Source organism: Tauraco erythrolophus, chromosome 2 (assembly GCF_009769465.1).
Source record: "Tauraco erythrolophus isolate bTauEry1 chromosome 2, bTauEry1.pri, whole genome shotgun sequence".
Taxonomy (NCBI): Eukaryota; Metazoa; Chordata; class Aves; order Musophagiformes; family Musophagidae; genus Tauraco; species Tauraco erythrolophus.
The window spans coordinates 102717554-102737602 of record NC_141466.1 but is presented as its reverse complement, the minus strand read 5'-3'; the positions used below and the strand labels follow the sequence as shown (position 1 = coordinate 102737602).

Genomic DNA, 20049 nt, shown 5'->3' with positions numbered 1-20049 from the left:
GAAAAGAAAACCTGAAATTGTTCAGAAATTAAACGGATGTGTGTGCCCTGCCAATTCCTGCAGTAACAGAGGAGGCCCACTTAATTTCAAGTGTCTGGCATTACACTGTTAAGACTATTTTTGCAGTTGATAACTAACAGCCGTTACTTAAAAAAACCCAAACTATTTGGAGATCAGGGCTACAGAAGAAGAGACAACACTATTAAAATAATAATTGTCCAGATGAGAATGAGCGTTTATCTGATAGAGACTCCACGGCAACACAGCAGCAAAGAGCCTGGAGGTGCTCTGGCTGATGCAGACAACTCCTACAGCGATTACAGAGAACATATGCCAGGGTGGGATATGCAGCACCCTTTAACATGGCAGAGCATCTTCTGCCCTCGGGCACCCGCTCGGCTCTGCTGGCTACTGCAGAAGGTGGCAGAGCCAAGCCTCATCCTCAGCCTGCCCCTGGCAGACAGGACAGGGCTATCGCTGCCGTCAGCGTCTCCGCGGCCCCAAGCCAGAGCAGCACCAAGCTCACATTCGCACATCAACATTGTCACAGGCAACGTGACTGAGACCAGCACGGGACCATTCCAGGGCTTTTACTGGTCAGGTTGTTATGAGGCTGAAAGCATTTCTTATATCCACTGCAGGGATGGGGTAACAAGCTCCTCCTCCACCATTAGTGCGAAGAAAAGAACAAGGCACAAACATTAACTATCTCCCCCCAGAGAAAGGACAGGCTTCCAAGTCAAGCATAAATAAAAATTCAGCTAAGTCAGATTCAAATTATATAAAGGAAGTATGGATGTAGATTTAAATATTAAGGCTCTAATTGCCATTCTCCTTCCACACCTCCAATTCATAAAATTGCCTAAAGGAGAATCTAATCCTAAAAAGTCACGTAAATACTTCTAAACTACATATTTGATAATTATTTTCTAAAGTACGTATTATTTTCAACACAAGTATGTTCAGAATTCTATTCAAGAAGTTGAAACATTTTCTTACAAAATATATGCAAAACTTTAAAATTCCTAATACCATGAACTGGCATGTCCTGGATTTGGGTTTAATCATGAGAACCAGAACAAACATATTTCACAAGCTCCAAGTTGGAACTTCATTAAGGCTCACAACACCACCATCATCTCAAGCAACATGTGTGATGTACGTAATTTAATTGAATTACCTGTGACTCAGTGAAGAAGAAATCCCAGACTTACATTTTGTCATTAAATCCAATGGAAACTAACTTACAAAGGCTTTATAAATAAGAAGTAGACATAAACTTCAACCATATCCACGTATTCCAATAAAATTTTGACATAAGACCTGTTCTAATCATTAAAAGCTTCAACTTGTATTGAGTGCAAACACTAGTATTTCAGATGACCTAAAGACAATTTACATAAAGAAAATATCTCCCCCAAAGTTCACTGTACTAATTATAAATTTTAGTTTATCACAACCTAACATTAACCACCAATTACCTTGGCTCCATAATGCTGGTATTTAAGGCTGATCAAAAAATAAATCAACTTTGCACTTTATGCATTGAATATTAAATAAAATATATTTACATAAACCATAAAATATATTATACAAACCACTACCTACCATTTAATCTGTATCTTCACTTTACAAAAAGCTGGAAGAAATTCCCTACAGACCATAAAACTGAGGAGAAACTGCTCTGAACTAGGTGCCGTGGGTTTTTTTCTTCTCACTTAGCACCACAACCATCCATTTATTCAAAATTGTGTCTCAATCAGAAAACATTACTCCTGCTAACATCTGAAGTCCAGTAACCTACAACCTACTGTAGCTGCTTCATCAAAAAGAAGCCAGCAAAAGGGAAAATAATTTCCCCAAACTTGCTTTGCTAATAATGATCAGCAGCACGGCCTTTCCAGTGAGTGGCCTTCTCCAGAAACACCAAGAGGTCATTAGCGGGCAGTTTCCCTAAGGAGAAAGCTATGACGGAGAAGGCACCAAGCAGCTGTGGACAGGCTGGTAAGAGGGACAGTAGGGTGCCGGCAGAGCCAGCCAGGGCCAACAGCAGAAGGGAAAAACAGGAGGAAAAGAGGACAGTCTTAAGCACCCCTTTAAAAGGAATTAGGCATTCCTTTAAAAGTCTTTTTGTTGTTGTTGCTAGCTAAAGAAATGGGATATATTAAAAGGATACTATATCATGGTTTCAGAATTATTTCATTCTAAAACATTCAAATTGACAATGTCTCTTTCTATTTACTTTTACAGCAGAAGATTAGAGTTAACATTTCCTTCAGCAGAGAGATAATCACTGAGAAGTAATACCAGAATATCCAGTTTGATTTACTTAAAAATGACAAACTAACTTCTAGAAAATAACTTTAACAAAAAAGATGACAAAGTAACTTTGAGCTGTGATTTTACACTGTGAGGAAAAATAGAATAAGTAATAAATGCATCACTGATTTTATTGAAAGCCCACTTCCAAAGTATATTTACAGTACAACATCGTAACGCTGACAAGAGAATCACCCATGGAAGACGCATGCCTAAACTGTTTCCCTGAACCATTTATGTCAAATTCAAATGTCAAAATGTATTTTATCCAAATGTTAGTTCTAGTTCAACCTAATAAAAGAACTGAACAGGCAGTAGGCATGTTGCCTTAGCTGCCAAAGACGTTTAACAAAATATAAAAACTAATTAGGTTTGAGACAGAAGTTTTATGTGAAAAGCCAATTTAATATTAGCAATAACTACACATAGATGGACATCTTCCTCCCCACCTCCAGGTTTTTTATTTAGAAAGCTCCACAGACAACAGCTGTTTAAACAGTATTTGCTGTTACATAAAATAATCTGATACAATCAGAAACTGTGATATTACTTGCAGTTGCAAACAGGATTAAAGTGAAAATGTTATTTCTATAAAAGCAACAAATTTGCATTGAGTGTTAAAGGAAAGGAAAATAACTAATGTACAGAACTGCTAGCTGGACACGATTACATCTACAACTGTACGTGAAGCCACCAAAGCAACACAAATCTCTCCAAATTGATAAGGAAGAGGAAAACCAGCACCACTCTCTCCTCTCTGTCCCTTCCCCTCCACTTCCCCATTGTTCCCAAGTTGCTCCTCAGAGGGCCTGGTCCTGAACAAGGTGCTTCACGTAACTTGTGCTTTTCCATGTCTCCTTTCAGATGTACCCTTTCTCGCCTCTGTGTCACCCACCACAACAAATGGATCATTTCTCCTTCCCTCCACTTACTCATCATTGACAAAACTGCTGGGATCCAGTTATAGAAAGGAATTATCCTCAATAGGCACCTTCAGTTACAACTGTCTGACACTGCAGTCATCTAAATCTAATCCCTTTTCAAGATGAAATAACCTACTCAAAGGCCCTTTGAGTCACACAGCACGTCTGTATTCTCTGCCTCTCATGCCCTGAAAACACCAGAAGCATGCTGAAGCATCTCCTATTGCTGTGGCTTCTTTCCATGTCATTCACAAAGGTTTTAAGACTGCCATACACTTTCTTGATAAGGAAAGTTAAATGAGTCGGGGCAAGCATAGCCCCCGGTTTCAGTATCACGCAAAATTACTCCAAGTAAAGGTGCAACACAAGTAACGCTTACTCCCGCATTGCCAACCGCCTCTGAGCCAGAAATCAGGAACAGAAATGACAATTTTATGTAACTGCAGAGGGAAAGAGCTTTTGCTTTACTGACAGACATGTTGTATTTGCTTTTCAGTTCTGGAAGATTTTCAGGCTATCTGACACCTAGAAGCCATTAATGTTTGATTCTCAAATCTCCCTAAAATCCAAGCAATTTTTATATACATATATATATATTTATATTTATTTATTATGTCAAGGTTTGTAAAAGTTGCTCTCCTGGTACTGGGGAAATCTGTTAGCAGCTGTACAAGTGGCAATTTCCTGAAGTTTACTACTCGAAACAAACCTGAACATATTTTCAAAGACTTCTAGTCAAACTTTGGATCTGTCCACAAACTTTCCTTTTTACCAGATCTCATCACTATTGATACTTCAAAGAATAAAGAAATTTTTCCCCACTCATGATGGTATTTTTATGCATATACTCACTTCTTTATTTCCTTAAACATTTCTAATTATTATTTAGAAATACATAGAACTCAAACATATATACTCTCTAACAGAGATCTAGGATGAAGATTTTCATCTCAAAGGTAACTCTCTCTGCCAGTTAAAAGCCACTGAAATTAAGGTATCTAATGCAGAGTGTTAGACAGCCTAATGCAATCTAATCACCCAACCTAAGCTTTTGCTATCAACATCAATGATAACAGCATAATTTAAGTTCAAATAAACAAATAAATCTATATATCACATCTCACAACAATGAAGGAAGCCTAGTAAGAGCTGAAATGCAGAACACCAAATGTGGTTTCACAAATGAATAGGTATGAAGTTTGGCAGAATCTCAACTTAAGTAAAAACATATTACTGGCAACCTCACATAAATGGAAAAATGCTTACTTCTCCATTAGGTTCCTACAGAATGTCATAGATTCATAGATTTCTAGGTTGGAAAAGACCTTAGAGATCATCGAGTCCAACCATCCCTAATCCCCATTAAACCATATCCTCAAGTAGATCATCCACCCTATTCTTAAACACATCCAGGGATGGGGACTCAACCACCTCCCTGGGCAGCCTATTCCAGTGGCTGACAACCCTTTCAGAGAAGAAATACTTCCTAACATCCAACCTGAACCTCCCCTGACTAAGCTTATGCCCATTTCCTCTTGTTCTATCACCTGTCACTAATGTAAAGAGCCCTTCCCCTACCTCCCCACCATCTTTTCTCAAGTATTTATAGGCCGTAATCAGGTCTCCCCTCAGCCTCCTCTTCTCCAGGCTAAACAGCCCCAACTCCCTCAGCCGCTCCTCATAAGTTTTATTTTCCAGCCCCTTGACCAGTTTAGTCGCCCTTCTTTGGACTCGCTCCAGGAGCTCAATATCTCTCTTAAAGCGAGGGGCCCAAAACTGGACACAATATTCCAGGTGCGGCCTCACCAGTGCCGAGTACAGGGGCAGGATCACTTCCCTGCTCCTGCTGGTCACACTATTCTTGATACACAACTTGAAGACAACTTGAAGACAAAACACTATCCAAATATACAACCAGATCAGACTGTGCAATAACATTCACTCTTAATATCTCACAAATCAGAGGATACATCTTGTATTTACATAATTTTAATCTGGATGCTCTCAGTATTAATCACACTTTATATTTGCATGCTTCCACTGAAGTTAACTCCTGACAAGATTCCACAAGTAATTCCTGCTGGAGCTTTTTTTTTTTTTTTTTAATACAGTGAGGAGCCCAAATGAATTTTCCCAATCTTTACTAGTGAAAATTTACCAGTTACCACAGCTATTTCATTACAAAGTCACTTAAAGCACACAAACATATGTTCCTGATGTCTCTTGCATCACTTGAGCAAGCACATCTCATGCAGCACTTGAGAGTCTGTCTCCAACACTCACTGTGAGAATCAGTAATATGTCATTAGGTCACACTTTTCAGCTGAAGTCCAAACCTCAGTTTTAAACTTGGACTGTACACCATCCATTCATGCTCACAAATGATTAGGGGAGGGAACAGAAGAGGAGAGGGAACTGTTCTCTTGACATAACCTGCTGCATTGACCAAGGAACGCACAGCTCACATGAGCTCAAAGCTGTACAAAGTTCCTGTAGCCTGCACTTCAGTGCCTCTGCCTAGAGGAAGTACCTTCAAAGCCCCCTGCCCCTTATTCCCAGACTACACTCTTGTTCCTTCTGCATCGCCTCCTCCACCAGCTACCCAGTTCTTCCTGCTTCTTGCATTCTTTGAGCCATCCCTAGACCTTGGCCACCACTCAGACACCTCTTAACAAAAGGCTCCTTGCCTTCTTCTGCCAAGTAGCACAAGATGGCACACACAGTGCAGAGACTTGCATGCAACCCTTCAGACATAAGCAACAACTTGAAAATTTCATCCTTTGAGATCTCTACTGATACTTCAAAGATCATGCAAGTGAGCCAATGGCCATAGTGAGAAAGAAGGATGTCAGACCAAGTAAGAACACTGATACTGCGAGAAGTGGGCATATTATAATATCACCTTACGTTATGTTCGTTCTGCTAAATAAGATCTTCCTGGAAATCTTTCTTTGAAATTAAACCGACAAGAATCTTGTGGTGTTGACCAAATGGCACAGAAAAACTTGAAAAGTTGTAACCACATTAAACAACCTAAATCACTTCAGTCTGAAATAAAAAGCTTATTTTTAGCCTGTTAAGTACCTCACCCCCTCAAAAATACTAGACATTCAAATGAACTAATTTTGTTTCACTGTAGCAATCTAGCAAATTTAAGACCTAGTCATCCCTTTTTCTTTAAATATATTGCATAATTCTTCATTTCTGAGCTTTGGAAGTAGCCTTGAACAAGAGACTTTAGGCCAGAGTAATTTTCATTGCCATCATAGAAAGCTCTTAAGAAAGGAGACTGCATTGGAAACACCGACCAGCACACAATGTGTTAAGTGAAAAATAGTGTTTTAAAGACTTCTACTACTGAGTCAAATACACCCCAAAAATAAAATCTTCTGCTCACAGTATACTCTTAGTTCTATGCTGAACATTAAAATCACTGTTATACATATTTGGTAAAAATATGATTTTGTTTCAAATGAACTTTAGGAATAAAACTTCCAGTCTTGCTCTACAAATATACCTTATGCAATACATACATTTCAAAACTGCTCCCAGGGTACTTGATGGGCACATGCCATGCAGAAATGGTACCACTTGTTTATTGGATATCCTTTGTCTGATGTCTGTCAATAACCTTTTATCTTACCAACTTGTTCTTGTTTTGTGTTTGTAAGTACGTTTGGATGCTTCTCACTCACCTGACTTCTGTTGTACTGCATTACCAGATGTCTTCTAGTGGATTATCTTAAAAAAAGATGTGTTTTATTTATCTAAAAGTAACAAAGATCTACAAGGAAACAGCCTGTGTACAAATTACTGCTCAGTGGGGAACATGAAATAAAATTGAAAACAGAGAAGTAATTTTGCAATCCTAAATACAACAAACGACTTCTCTATTAAAAAAACAAAGGCGGGGGAGAAGGGAGAAGAATTATTGTGATAAACTTCTCACATTTATTATCTGATTTGTAAGAGTGTATCTGACTAAGATCAGTACATTTCTAACTGAAGAGTATGCGAAGTCACCCATGAACGTAGTCTCATGCTTAATAGCTTTTCATCCTGAAATCTTCCCTAATTTTACAAAAGTTTTGTTTGTTTTGTATCCTTTAAAGGTCTGAAGAGATTTACACATTGAGAATATATAACTTAAAATCATTGCTTGATATTACCATTGCTATGATTTTCTTTTGGAAAGAGAAAACATTGAAGGGAAATTGCATGAATAACTTTACGCTCTCCACCAAAGACTGTTTTCCCATGGATGGTCCTGGATCCAATTCAAACAGCATGTCATGGTGTTCTGGAAAAATAGACTTTTTCCTTAAGATATAGCTTTTTTCACCAGTTACATTTATTTCCTGACCCCCTGCCTTCACATTGCTAAAGTGTAGGCTCCACAATATATCTTACTCTTTTTCTGAACTTAAAGGAATTCATAGTCTCTTTAACTACATTCACATACTCTCAATTAGTCCTTCTTCTCATCTTAAAACTGTGAAGTTACTTCTCTGAAATAGAATTCAAAGATGGTATTCCATAATTATGTCAAGTGTATAATTTATAAAGTTTGTTTTATGACATTTCAAATTCATGCTCTACAAGCCAGAAATTGTCATCTCCTATTTCACCTGTCCCACTGTATCTTCACTGCTTACCTATTTCTTTTCCTCCTCTCAGATAAACATGGCTAGAGACAGTATTGGTGTCTACATTAAACTTTTAGAATAAGCAGCAGAGCTGGGGCAGAGGAGAAGCTTTGCTTTCTTGGACTGCTTCAAAATCTAAGAAGTCTTCTGATTTTCCCTTTTGAATATAGTATGGGTTCAGCTCAACATAGATAGCAGTCTGTGGATGCACCAAGAACACACACTGGATACTAACTTAAATGTGGACCACTTATTACAGTCCATGTTGTGCCGATCGATAGAATAATTACTATCTAAAGATATGAATAATCCAGTAGCAGGAGGAATAAATTTCTATGCAGAACTTACAGGACTGTCTTCTGTAAATATAAATACAAACAAAACAACTTCTCATTTGAAGCGTGCATGATCAGGAGTTCTTAATCAGCTGTGATAAATAATCACAATAAAAAGTAACTTTTAAGTAAGGGACAGAAGACAGTTTGGCTGGAAATCACTACATAATTTAAAATGTTTTCATTGACTATGTCCTCTTCACACACATTTTAAACCTGTTTGTTTCTCAAATTATTTCTTCATTGTTTAGGACTTCTCATGACTCCACTAGAGCTTGGAAGAGATGAAAGCAGAACAAAGGATCTTCAGTTCACATTTCAGACATGTGCATTGTTTCCACCAAATATGTATTCATTTTGCCAACGCTTTCCGAATTACTTTCTACCCTCTGTATCAGACATCTAATGACCTAAGGTGTGTAGGTGTGCATACATAAATGTGTCATCAATAGAGTTATATAGCTTAACAGAAAAAACCCAATAGCTTAAAGAAAATATAATCAAAAAGGAATAAAGTTTCCCATATCCCTACCCCACTTTGTACTCTCAACAGACTTGAAACAACTGCATTAATGCAGCAAGCAATAGCTTGTAAAAGGATGCAAACCAGCTGAAACATTTGACAGACAGTGTTAAATACCAGAGGATTCATATCAACCACTTTATTTGAAAAGGTGCTTTGATGTTGGCTATCTTTCATGTACCTCTTTCATGGCACATTAATAAGGAAAACTGAGATGGGGTAAATTAAGTCCCAAGGTCATATCTAGAGTTACAGCACTGTGGGTACCTGATGAAATACGGATTAATGCTGCATGAGCACTGAATAAATAAAACCACTTCTGTTAACCACTCAAACAAGTTTTACAAGTAGTTCTGAACTTTATTCGGCAACTAGACTTCAGACATCTTAATCCCCCCACACTGCTTTGAAACCTAATTATCATAATGTGAACCCGAATGTTAGGTCCTTTTCAAACTGCGAGTGCTATGAAGCAGAAAAGTAATGGGAATTAAGCTAGTGTAACATTAGAAATGTAGAGGCATGGAACTTGAAAGTGGCATTTGTTAAAGCTGAGAGAGTATAATGTAGATATTCAACAACATAAAACACACATTTAAATTGAAAAGGATATTTAAAGCATGTGCAGACACCTATAAAATACAAGCGGACCTAAAATCCTGTAGAACAAACATTTCTAAATCAATTTCTTGCCACCAAGGTCCAACTTCAAAAGGTATTAAACAGGCCTATTCTACCTTAGCAGAACATTTCTAAGTATTCTAAAGCAGACAATTTAAACATTAAAGAAAACCCAATGAGAACTTTACAAGACATTACAGACTTTCCCGTATTTGTCACAGTACAAAAGTGTTTGAACTTAAACAGCAGTAAATTATTAATTACTTTGCTTATAAAGCCTCAAGAGCAAGAAAAGATTTTGCTCAAAGTGGCAGAAAAGGATTTTGTATCGAATTTAAAACCAACTAGAACAGAAAACAATCACCAAGCCACCTAAAAAACAGCAAAGAATATACACTTGCCTGGCTGCATTCTTTACTGCTTGTTGAAAATAATTAACAATTCATGATGTATATCAATTTTTCTTTTAAGTATGAGCTGAAATACTTTATTCTGAGTGTGCATTAATGTGCCAAGCATATAAGAAAAAGTCAGACCAATAAGAATGTTTGTATTGTGACAACGAAACCACTGAGGCTGAAAGAAAAACTGTGATTTTACTTTTTCCAAATACCATGACTGAGTGTTGTCCTGCTCTAGCATAGTTCACCTGTCATTCAGATCGCTTTCATTTCCAAGATGCCTACCAGTGACAGCAATCAAAGAAAAACAGTTACAGTGATTGAAATATGGAATGAGGTTCCTGAAATATTTTTTCAAGATTTTCATTTAATCCAAAAAGGCCAATGAAATCCTAAAAGTTCATCATTGGCCATGTTAATGCTGAACACACTGTTGTTTCATTTACATTTCTGGTCCTGTTAAAACAAATACACTTGTCTAAAACAGAACATCTGTTTTGGTTATAATACAATGTATCTTTGGCAAGAACTCACAATAGAACTAACATAAATAATCAAGGATATTTATTGAACCTTGTAACAAAAACTGATTTGTAACAAAAAACCTGAAGACTAGATATGACTGTCTCTGGGCTCTAGTCCAGTCCTAATCTAAGTCAATAAACATAGCTCTAAAAGGAAAACTACATTTAAAAAAGAAAAAAAAAAGTCCTGCAGTTATTTAGGTTGGATGTAGGTATCTGAAAGCATGTTGGTTACAAAAATAGTGAAAAATATTTGCTTTAAATCAAAAACTGTCAAACTGAGTCCAGACAGGTTTTAAAGCCACATGAAAAATTGTACCATATGCCTCATTTCCTACTACTGTCTTCACTGATCTGTCTTCTCTTTGGAAAACTTCAGTAAAACTATATGTAGTTTGTACTTGCCATTGCTCAGGATTTGTTATTTTAATTGCTTGCTTTTCATATATTTATTAGCACTAAAAAAGACAATGCAATCATCAGATAACATATTGTAATGTTTTTGAGAGAAACTGAAATTGAGAAAATTATTTCAGAAGTCTCTTTTGATACTGATACAACTGAAACACTTTAAACTGAGAATCAGTTAATTTGATTCTTACCACACAACTGGAAAAAAAAAGGTGAAACAGTGTTCTCATTTAAGCCTACTGTTAAGTGCTCGCTGGAGTCAGATACTGAAGCCAAGGAATGAGTTCCTGTACAATTCTGAAATCCTTGTACAGGACCTTAGTAGTAGAGAGACTATTTCAATGTGCACTGTACATACATGCAATGAATTAAATGTTCAGTTGGTTATTATCGTTAACCTTGCTTAGAGTTCATACCTCTTCAGATTATTTGTGCATGTCTCAACTGCACACACCTTCTTTCAAAAATTACAGACTCTATTACTGTCTCATTTCCCTGAAAATGCATGATCCAAGTTCCATATGATCAATTGGACCTAAAACTATGAACAGATTCTTATTTTTTGTAATCAATTCTGATCCTATTCTCTAGTTCTAACGAAAAGTAGTATCATATTACAAGCTTTATTTGCCAAGGAAGTCAAAGTCTGTAGTACCTCTCTATCAGCCACCTTCCTGAATGACAGCTTAAGTTAATGAGGATTTTTGGTTTTAAAGCACTACATAACAATCCAGCCTCATCTGCCAAGCCACTTTACATCTGGACTCCTTTAAGGAAAAAGATTGTAAAAGCAAATACAATTGGCAATTCCCCGAAACTTGCACACAGCAATGAACTGAGCTCTGCCTTGCTGGGCAAGGACTTCCACCTTCGTGCAGCTCAGTGCATCAACTGTGAGAAGCTGAATGCTTGGGAAATGGTACCATGTTAGATGCAACTGGCTCATTCTGTTATTGTTGAAGTACTGGAGAGTTTTTGGTTTGTTCTGGGGTTTTGTTTTTGTTCATTTTTTGTTTTGTTTTGATTTTTTTTTCCCCACAGTTCAAACACTAAGTTGATTTGTAAATCCATTTTTTAGTTAAAACTGCAATCTTTAAAACCCAACTGTTCCAACATTACTTATATTGTTTCTTTGAGATTTTAATTGAAAAATAATTTATAAAGATCGCTTGATCCGAAAGCATACCATGGGTTTCCACAGAATTGATTAGAGATCTGTATTCAGCTTATATATAAACAAAGCCCTCGTATTTTCTCCTACCATGAGAAAACAACATAATCAAGGACAGACTTTGTACATAGAAACAGCAATTTCTTTTGTGATCTGAGGGGACATGTTCTGGGGGATTTTTTTTTTATTTCAAGAAAAGAGGATCAGCAGAGCACGTTCTTTCAAGTCATCTTTCATAGCTCGTCTCAAGAGGTATAGCAGTTCTCACAACGTATGCCTACCGTCACCCATTGCTAAAATAATGATTCCGTACTAATTGTCTCTCATTTAAGAATTATCACTTACATTTTTGAACTCAGACTGGCATAAATTCCAGGCATTTCATCACATTATCAGAAGTAAGGGAGGTGAATGTCTGGACTCATCATTCCTTTCTGTTACTAAAAAATACCACGTATATTAAGGAGAAAGTCTTCTGGAGCTAGAAGGCAAACACAGTTGCTATCTTGCAGGATTCAATGGCATGGCTGGGAAACCCCAGCACTCGATAGCGCAACCAGGTGCACATAAAACTAGTTTAGCAGAAAGGGCAACATGGGAACCCCGATCTTCGAGAAAGAAACTCAGTGAAGACTGTCAAAATGTGAAGAGACACATACGGACTGCGAGTCCGGCTTATTTGTAAACCCACATAGATAAATGCACACACAGTCTACAAAATTCAACAGCAACAAATGTCACCTGTAGCATGTGCTACAAAAACAACCCTACATTATTCTGATTTTTATCTTAATATGCAGTATTCTGTGTTCTGCATATGAATTCTGAAATAGGGACTAGCTCTTCACCATGTACGAGCATAGCGCAAGAAAGCCATTAGCACCATAAATACATACCAAAGGCAAAAATGGGTTTGATTATGCAATTAGCATAATCTTGCACGTTAAATAACTGCATTTATATTTTTCCTACAAATATCACAACAAGTTTTGGAAAAAGTGAAAGGTTAAAAAATTGCCTGTCACTACTAGAAAAAGAAACCTGCCTTAGAGCATTTATAATAATTCCTATTTCACAAGAGCTTTTATCAGTTCCAAGAACATGGTAGTTCTACTGGCTCCCTCCCCCAGAAAATCAATACTGATAATTATTTTGCAAATTCTATAATCTTGAATTATAAATGAGGAGAAAAATATTAAAGCAAAAGAAGAAAACACAGTAAGAAAACCATCCACCACATTATTACATATATAATTTTTTCTGTGTAAGCTATTTTGTAGCATATGATCAATGAATAAATAAAATCACTATTACTCTTTCAGACAAAGTGCTTCTGTCAACATAATGGATTTTTAAACTATATGAAGTGAACAACAAAAAATTAAACATTTGCCAGAAACCACACAGTATGAAGTGTTTTCCACTCTATACAATCATTAAAAATCCATTGCTTTTGAGTTGGATTCAGGAAAGAGGATGTTAATTTTTCAGAAGCTTAAACAGTCTCCTTCCTTTGCAAACAATTAAAATCAGAAAACCCCTACTATGTCTCCTGAAATAAAAAGGACATTTAAGTATTAGATCTTGCTGCAAATTTTCTTAGAAATCTTAGAAACAAAGAACAAGTGCAATTAAATGACAGCACAAGTTAGCAGGAATAATACATTCGTTGAACACTTCTGTAAGATAACTTCCTATTCTACGGAGACTCCATTACATGTATATAGTAATTTGAATAAAGGTCACAACTTTTTCAAATATTTAGATAACTTATTTCAGTATGTTGAGACAGTGCAAAGTAAACACTGCTGGTAAACTTCAGCACAAAAGATACTCCAAGGTAAATCACTAAAAATGCTTTTTAAAAATAAAGGTGTGAATTAAAAAAAAAAAAGACCCTGGGAGAAAATAAAGTGATATAGTACAGTTTTCATCCAAAACAACAGCAGAATAGTTTAGTTTGAATTCAACAAAGTAATGGATAAAATCTGATGTTTAAAGAGGATAAATATCTTAACTACTTTCTGCCAGGTATTAACAAAAATATTTATTTCCAGACCATTTAATACCCATAGGATTAGCAAGCATTCTATACCATAGTCAGACAACACAAGCTTTATCATTTGCATTTAAATCTCATTTATCAAGAAACAAACACACAATGCCAAACACAGGTCCTTGGCTGTTTGAGCTGCTATTCTCACATACTTTATCACAATGATAACAGCAACCAAGTGAACCTCAGGAAGAGAAAATAAAATGCTTCAGTGCGTCTCTCTTACTGACTCAGAAGAACTACTTTCATGCTGCAAAGAGCTACAGCCATTTTCCTTTGACTAGAAAGATGGGTCAAGTTTGACTCCAAAAAGAAAGACAAGGTAATAAAAAGAAACATTTCCAAAAAAATTACATTTAAAACTACCTGTTAATTTAAAATATGCCGAACAGACAAGTAGCGCAGCAAGCAAAACTATCTTACCAGTAAACGACATCCAGTGGTGCAAAATATTTCTTCATAATTAAGTCAGCAAAGTAAGCTTCTGTTTCTCTGCAGGCCGTGCCATTGCCAATCACAACAGTGCTACAGCTTCGCACGGGGTAAAAAGATAAACAATTACTCTTACTTATTCATTTAGACTTTTTCATATCTAGCATTCAATGCACAACAATGACCACTACATCTTATTTTATATTACATAAGGCCCAGATTTAATGAGAACATATTCCTAGTAATAGCATGTTGTGTTTAACACGTTTTCAATGTTGAAGTTCAAGAGTCAAAATTTTCACTCATTTTTAATGGAATTGAACAGTGGTAATAGCTGCAGAAAAAACAAAAACGATACTTCATACTCATGAAAGAAATGTAATGTTATTTACAGTCCTCAAACCCTTTCACCTCATATTTCCCTCATCTGTTATGAGTCATGAAAAAGGGCAGAAGCCCAAGCAATCAGAACCTCAATTCCTTAATAGGAACATCATAGTTTGCAACAGCTTGCAAGGTCATTGCCTCTGACTGCCCCCACCACAGCCAGTCAGCCATCAAATCACCTTGTTTAAAGCCAATCTAATGCTTAAAGACAAACTGGACTGTATGCTGTGGCAGTTCAGCAGCTGACTCCGTGGACCAGATGTCTGTTCACAGGGGATCCCAAAACAGTTGGATACAATAACCCTTTAATCATGCTGCCCCTATTTGCAAGTCCATCTGGAGACCTATCTGAGCAGGATTTCCTTCGCTTAATAAAACTCCAAAGACTAAACGTGGCTTTTGGAACAGTGAAAGATCAGTGAGTGTTTTGGGGGTTATGGAGGGGTAGGGAGAGCGAGGCTAAACTTATTCCTTAGCTGAATATTAATTTCTATTCCTAAAAATAAATGGATTGTCAGAGCTTTATGGGGATACATCCATAGCATGCAGCCTTAGTCATAGCCATGGCTTGATTTCATATGCTTCTAACATATACATAATGTAAAAGCAAGAACATAGACTAAAAGAAAAATAAGCTCTGAACTACAGAAAAAAAAGAATTCCAGTTAAATCATTAGAATTCTTATGCTACCCAAAGCAACTATTTATGTAGTGAAGATTTTCATTATGTTTGGTAAGAAAGAATAATAAATGGAAGTTTCTTTAGCATACTTGTACTGCAGCAGAAGCCTCTTTATCTTCTCAGCTTCACGAAATCCTTGACCAGAATGCAAGTAAACGACATCCGTATGGAGGATCTGACCTAGAGTAATGACAGGCAAAGTCATTTGATAAAAACCACGAAGATTCAAAAGCTATATCCCGTGGAACTACTAAAGTTAATTTGATGATTCACAAATAAAGCTTCTTACTAAGCCATCTTTCTCTTTTATTTTTGAATCCAGCTAGAATTTTTGAATCCATCTAGCTCTTTTATTTTTGAATCCTGCTAGGTGAGCAGAGGACTAAAATGCTTTGGCTGCCAAAGCAAAAATGAGTTGATACATTTTCTAGTTTCCTGGAGACATATCTACATAACAAATAACAGGCATCTAGTCATATTAGGCAAATAAAGTGTATTATATTATTAAAGAGAAAAACACCAATTGACTGCAAAAGATTCATTGCTCTAGTCTAGTACATTTTACAGATGCGGTAGAGATGAAAATTAGCAATGCAGTCTCAGGACTTGCAGTCCAGGAGCTCTAGAACTCCATAGTCAGCTCTTGCCATCATCCCATCTATCACATTGGGAAATAACTTTCTATTAACAGGTACTGATAGCCTATGGTGCAGTATAAGATAATAACCATTTATCTTACCTATATTGTCATTTTAACACGTGTCAAGAACACATCTTTCCTTATACTCACTCTGGGTGGATATATTCTCAGACAAAAAGCAATGACCAAATAAAAGGAAAAGAAACCATTTTCACATGGCCCTAAAGAGGTATGTATCCCCAGATCAGACTGGAACGAACTGGAAAGGCTCTGTTCTGTATCTGTCTAAAAACTGATCTTAAAAGTTCTGCAAATACAATGTTTCTGACTTCTCACATTAACATACATACTACTAAACAAAAAGGGCTGATAAAGTGCCCAGATGTCCAAGATATTATCCATGAAAAAAAGCAAAGTTATAGAAAGCATTTAAATTCAAATTCTTTGTTTAACAATAAAAATGCCAGGTGTTCTCTTTGCTGACTACTGAGAGGCTCAATTATTTGAACCTGTATTCAAGAAGGCAGAAGGGATTTAAAATTCTATTTTAAAGAGGAGTATTAACACCAAAGGAGACACTGGAATCCAAGTGCCAGAAACTTAACCTTAAGCCTGAAGAAAGGAATTTGCATGAAAGGATGCATGGAAAATACTGAAAGCTTAAGAAAAAAAATGAACTTGGTAGTTTCAAAATGTACTTTTCTATACTTTCCTCTAAATGAATATATTTTTATCAGTCCTTTCAAAAATATTTGGAATTGAAACTTACTGGTTGGTGAAATAATTGCCAACTTGCAGCCATGTTTGTAGCCAGGATCTACTCCCATCAAAGTACGCCCCCTCACAGGGCTGGTCAGAAGCAACTGCCGGAGATTTCTTCCAAACATCATCACAGACTCCTTCTCTGCATCGGATGTCAACTTTGATCTTAGAAGGATGAAAGCAAAAATCATTTTCCCCTCAATTAGCTTTCAAATACACTTTTGAAATGTTCCAAAGTTGTAAGGCTCTTTCCAATCATGTTTTCATTACCTTTAATTAAATATTGCACTTCCAATCAAGTTTTTAACACTTTTTAAAAAAGGATCTGTATGATTGTCTCATTCTAGTTCTCAGAAAGTAAATCAACATGAAGAGTATAATAGAATGTACACATCCCAACTAACATTCAAACATCAACTCATAATTTTGAGTAAAGAACAGCTTCTTGTCAAAGCTGATATCTAATTGCAAAGAAAGGCAGATTTGAAGAAGGCATGGATTAACTTCATAACTTCCCAGTTCTGGAGAAAAAACACTACCCAGCAAAAAAAAGGATAGTCATTTAGGCTGAGAGATACCAGAGAGAAAATAGAAGGGCCTACCCAATTAATTGCTAACACACCATGACACGAGGCATTTAATTTCATCTATGAATTACATTATTTAACAGTCATCACAGAAGTGTGCAGACTTGAGGTCTTTCTAGAAGGGCATTTCACTTCCTCAGAACCAGACTAGAAAGCTGACGGGGTCATGATGTTCCCTACCTTTCCTTTCATATTCTTCAACAGAAAGAACTGAGTTAGTGCACCAAGGATTGACTTTGATGACTTCAAGCAAGAACACTTACTGCAGAGTGTTATGAGAAACAAACCAGTCTTGTTGAGTGAAGGTGTACAAGATGCATGATGTCTTATTTGTCAGATGTGGCCAATAAGACAATGACTGATAAGGACAAGTATTTTTATCATGGTATGGCATGTTACGTTAAAATGCAAAACCAAAAAGTAATGGGGACAAATATTCACCACCTAGCCGCCTTTTTTTTTTTTTTATTTTGCAGGGACTTATTACCATTTTCAACTGCATTACATTGCCAGTAAACACAATAATTAGGCAAGCAATAGAAATCCAGTAAAGCCTTCATATAATTCAAAGGGTAGCTAGTGCCCTTACTCTCCTCTTCCTTTCACCCATCACTGAAAAAAGTAATATCTGGGTTTATTTTTAAAGAAGAAAATCCTTCATTCCAGTTAACCAACCCTATAAGAATGGGGCTGGGGAAATTACTCAAGTTGTTTAGGTCAACCAATGCATGACACAAGCAGGTTACAAATAGTTCAAACACAACCCTCATAAGGGCTATTTGACATGACAGGATATGAAGCTGTTCTGAGCAGTTTTCAGAGGTGGAAGAACTTAAGAGTCTGACTTGAGTTTGCCCAAGATCCCACCAAATAACCAGCTCAGCCCTCTCTCATCCCACAATGCTACAGAAAGAGCTGGTAAGTTCTCATCATCTCTCATTTGTAAAGCAGTCTAGAGACAGGTCTGCGCACTGTTGACATTTTCTAAGGCAGCGTACAATAGCAAAAGGCTCCCTTATATCTCCGTGCTTTTTGGTTTTGTATCAAGTATGCCAAATTAGCACAGACATGATTTAAAGTGAGACGGTGAAGGGTATACATGCATTTTGAGACTCCTTAGCAATTCAGATGTACCCTCAGCACCAAAGAGCAGACAATCTGTATATTGCCACCACTAAAACCAAGAATATGGGAACGGCTGCACTAGTTCAGGTAAGTGGTTGCTCTAACCCAGTATCCTTTCTCCAGGTGTGTCTATAAGCAGCTGCCTAGGGAGCTCATAGAGCAGCCCTAGTATACCTGTCCCATAATCTTAACCGTAGCCTCCAACTCCGACTTGTGCAGAAATTAAAATTGCCCCTAAACACATGCTATTAGTTATGTGCACCTTATGGAAATCATGTTTAAAATTGGCATGGATATACAGAAACTTTCATAGTAACAGGAAATGTTACTGAAAGTGCCAGGTGCGTAGGGAAACATAATGTATGTCCTTTCTATTACATAATATCCTGTGTTTTTAAATTTCAAATATAGACCTCTCTTTTCTCTCTAACTGTCTCTCACTCAACGCTTGTATCAATGACATGATCTACTGTCCCAAGTACTGGCCCTTAATTTCAAGTTTGGGATAGTCATTTAATTCTTGAACAGATACCAAACTACCTCAAACAATCTAATATCATTCTCTTTTTCAGTGCACTACTGGCTTCATCCAAATGGCAAGATGCCCAGCCTCATGGTTTTCCAATTTGTGACAATTCTCATTATATGGCATGAGACGTAAGGCAGAGGTGGAGAGCAGTCCTCCTCTCCAAACCCAACCAAGTCAGAATTTCAAGCCCCTCCCTTGAACTCTATGAAGCAGTCAGACTGTATATCACTAACAGGTATATTGTAATAAAAGCAAATAACCTAATCATGACATACTAGCTTCTATATTCAATGTTATAAGAATCAGTATTTAAATTGAGATTTAAAACTCCCCACTTCCATATACAGTCTGAGAGGCAATCCTTCCCGTGGAAAAATATCTGCAAACTAGCTTCAGGTGTGAAACAAGATATACAGAGAAATGTTTGCGTCCCTGAAGACAGAGGAGAGAAAGCACTCAATTCAAGAAAGCATGGAAAATTAGGAAAGGATTATCCATTATAAAATATGTCTGTGCCACATCACTTGCATCAAATCCTGATGGAATCATTCCATGCAGTACTGCATCAAAATAAAATGTATTTCAAAGAGCCAAAAGCAACACTGGACATTATTATACCAGATACAAGAAATTATGGTATCTGACAGAGTGGAAGAAAGGAAATTAAACAATAAATAATGTAATCGTCTTGCTGGCAAGTTTCATTTTTCTGACCACTAGAAGCACCAAAAATTTCAACAAATGCTTGGAAACTTTCTGTTCCAACATTTAATGATAATAAAAAGAAAAGAAAAAAAGAACAGTGGGGGGTGGGTTGGAAATATTAATGCTAAAAAGAGGTATTGAATACTTTAGCAGTCCTTTGCAAGAGTCCTAAAAATCAGCTTCTGATGTGGGCAGAAAGAGAATAAAAGAATGATAAGGGTTAAGTGGTCATGGACCAGCAATATTACTGGCAGGTGTTTTGCATTCCTC

The 20049-nt window shown here is 36.7% G+C and overlaps 1 protein-coding gene across 1 annotated transcript in view; it reads right to left on the bottom strand.

Annotated features, from left to right (window-relative positions):
* SRBD1 (S1 RNA binding domain 1) overlaps positions 1-20049 on the bottom strand; it is a 125130-nt gene that overhangs the window by 80117 nt on the left and 24964 nt on the right. Inside the window, 3 exon segments of the mRNA XM_086628727.1 lie at positions 14354-14461; positions 15521-15611; positions 16841-16998. Coding sequence (XP_086484853.1) covers positions 14354-14461; positions 15521-15611; positions 16841-16998 — 357 coding nt within the window.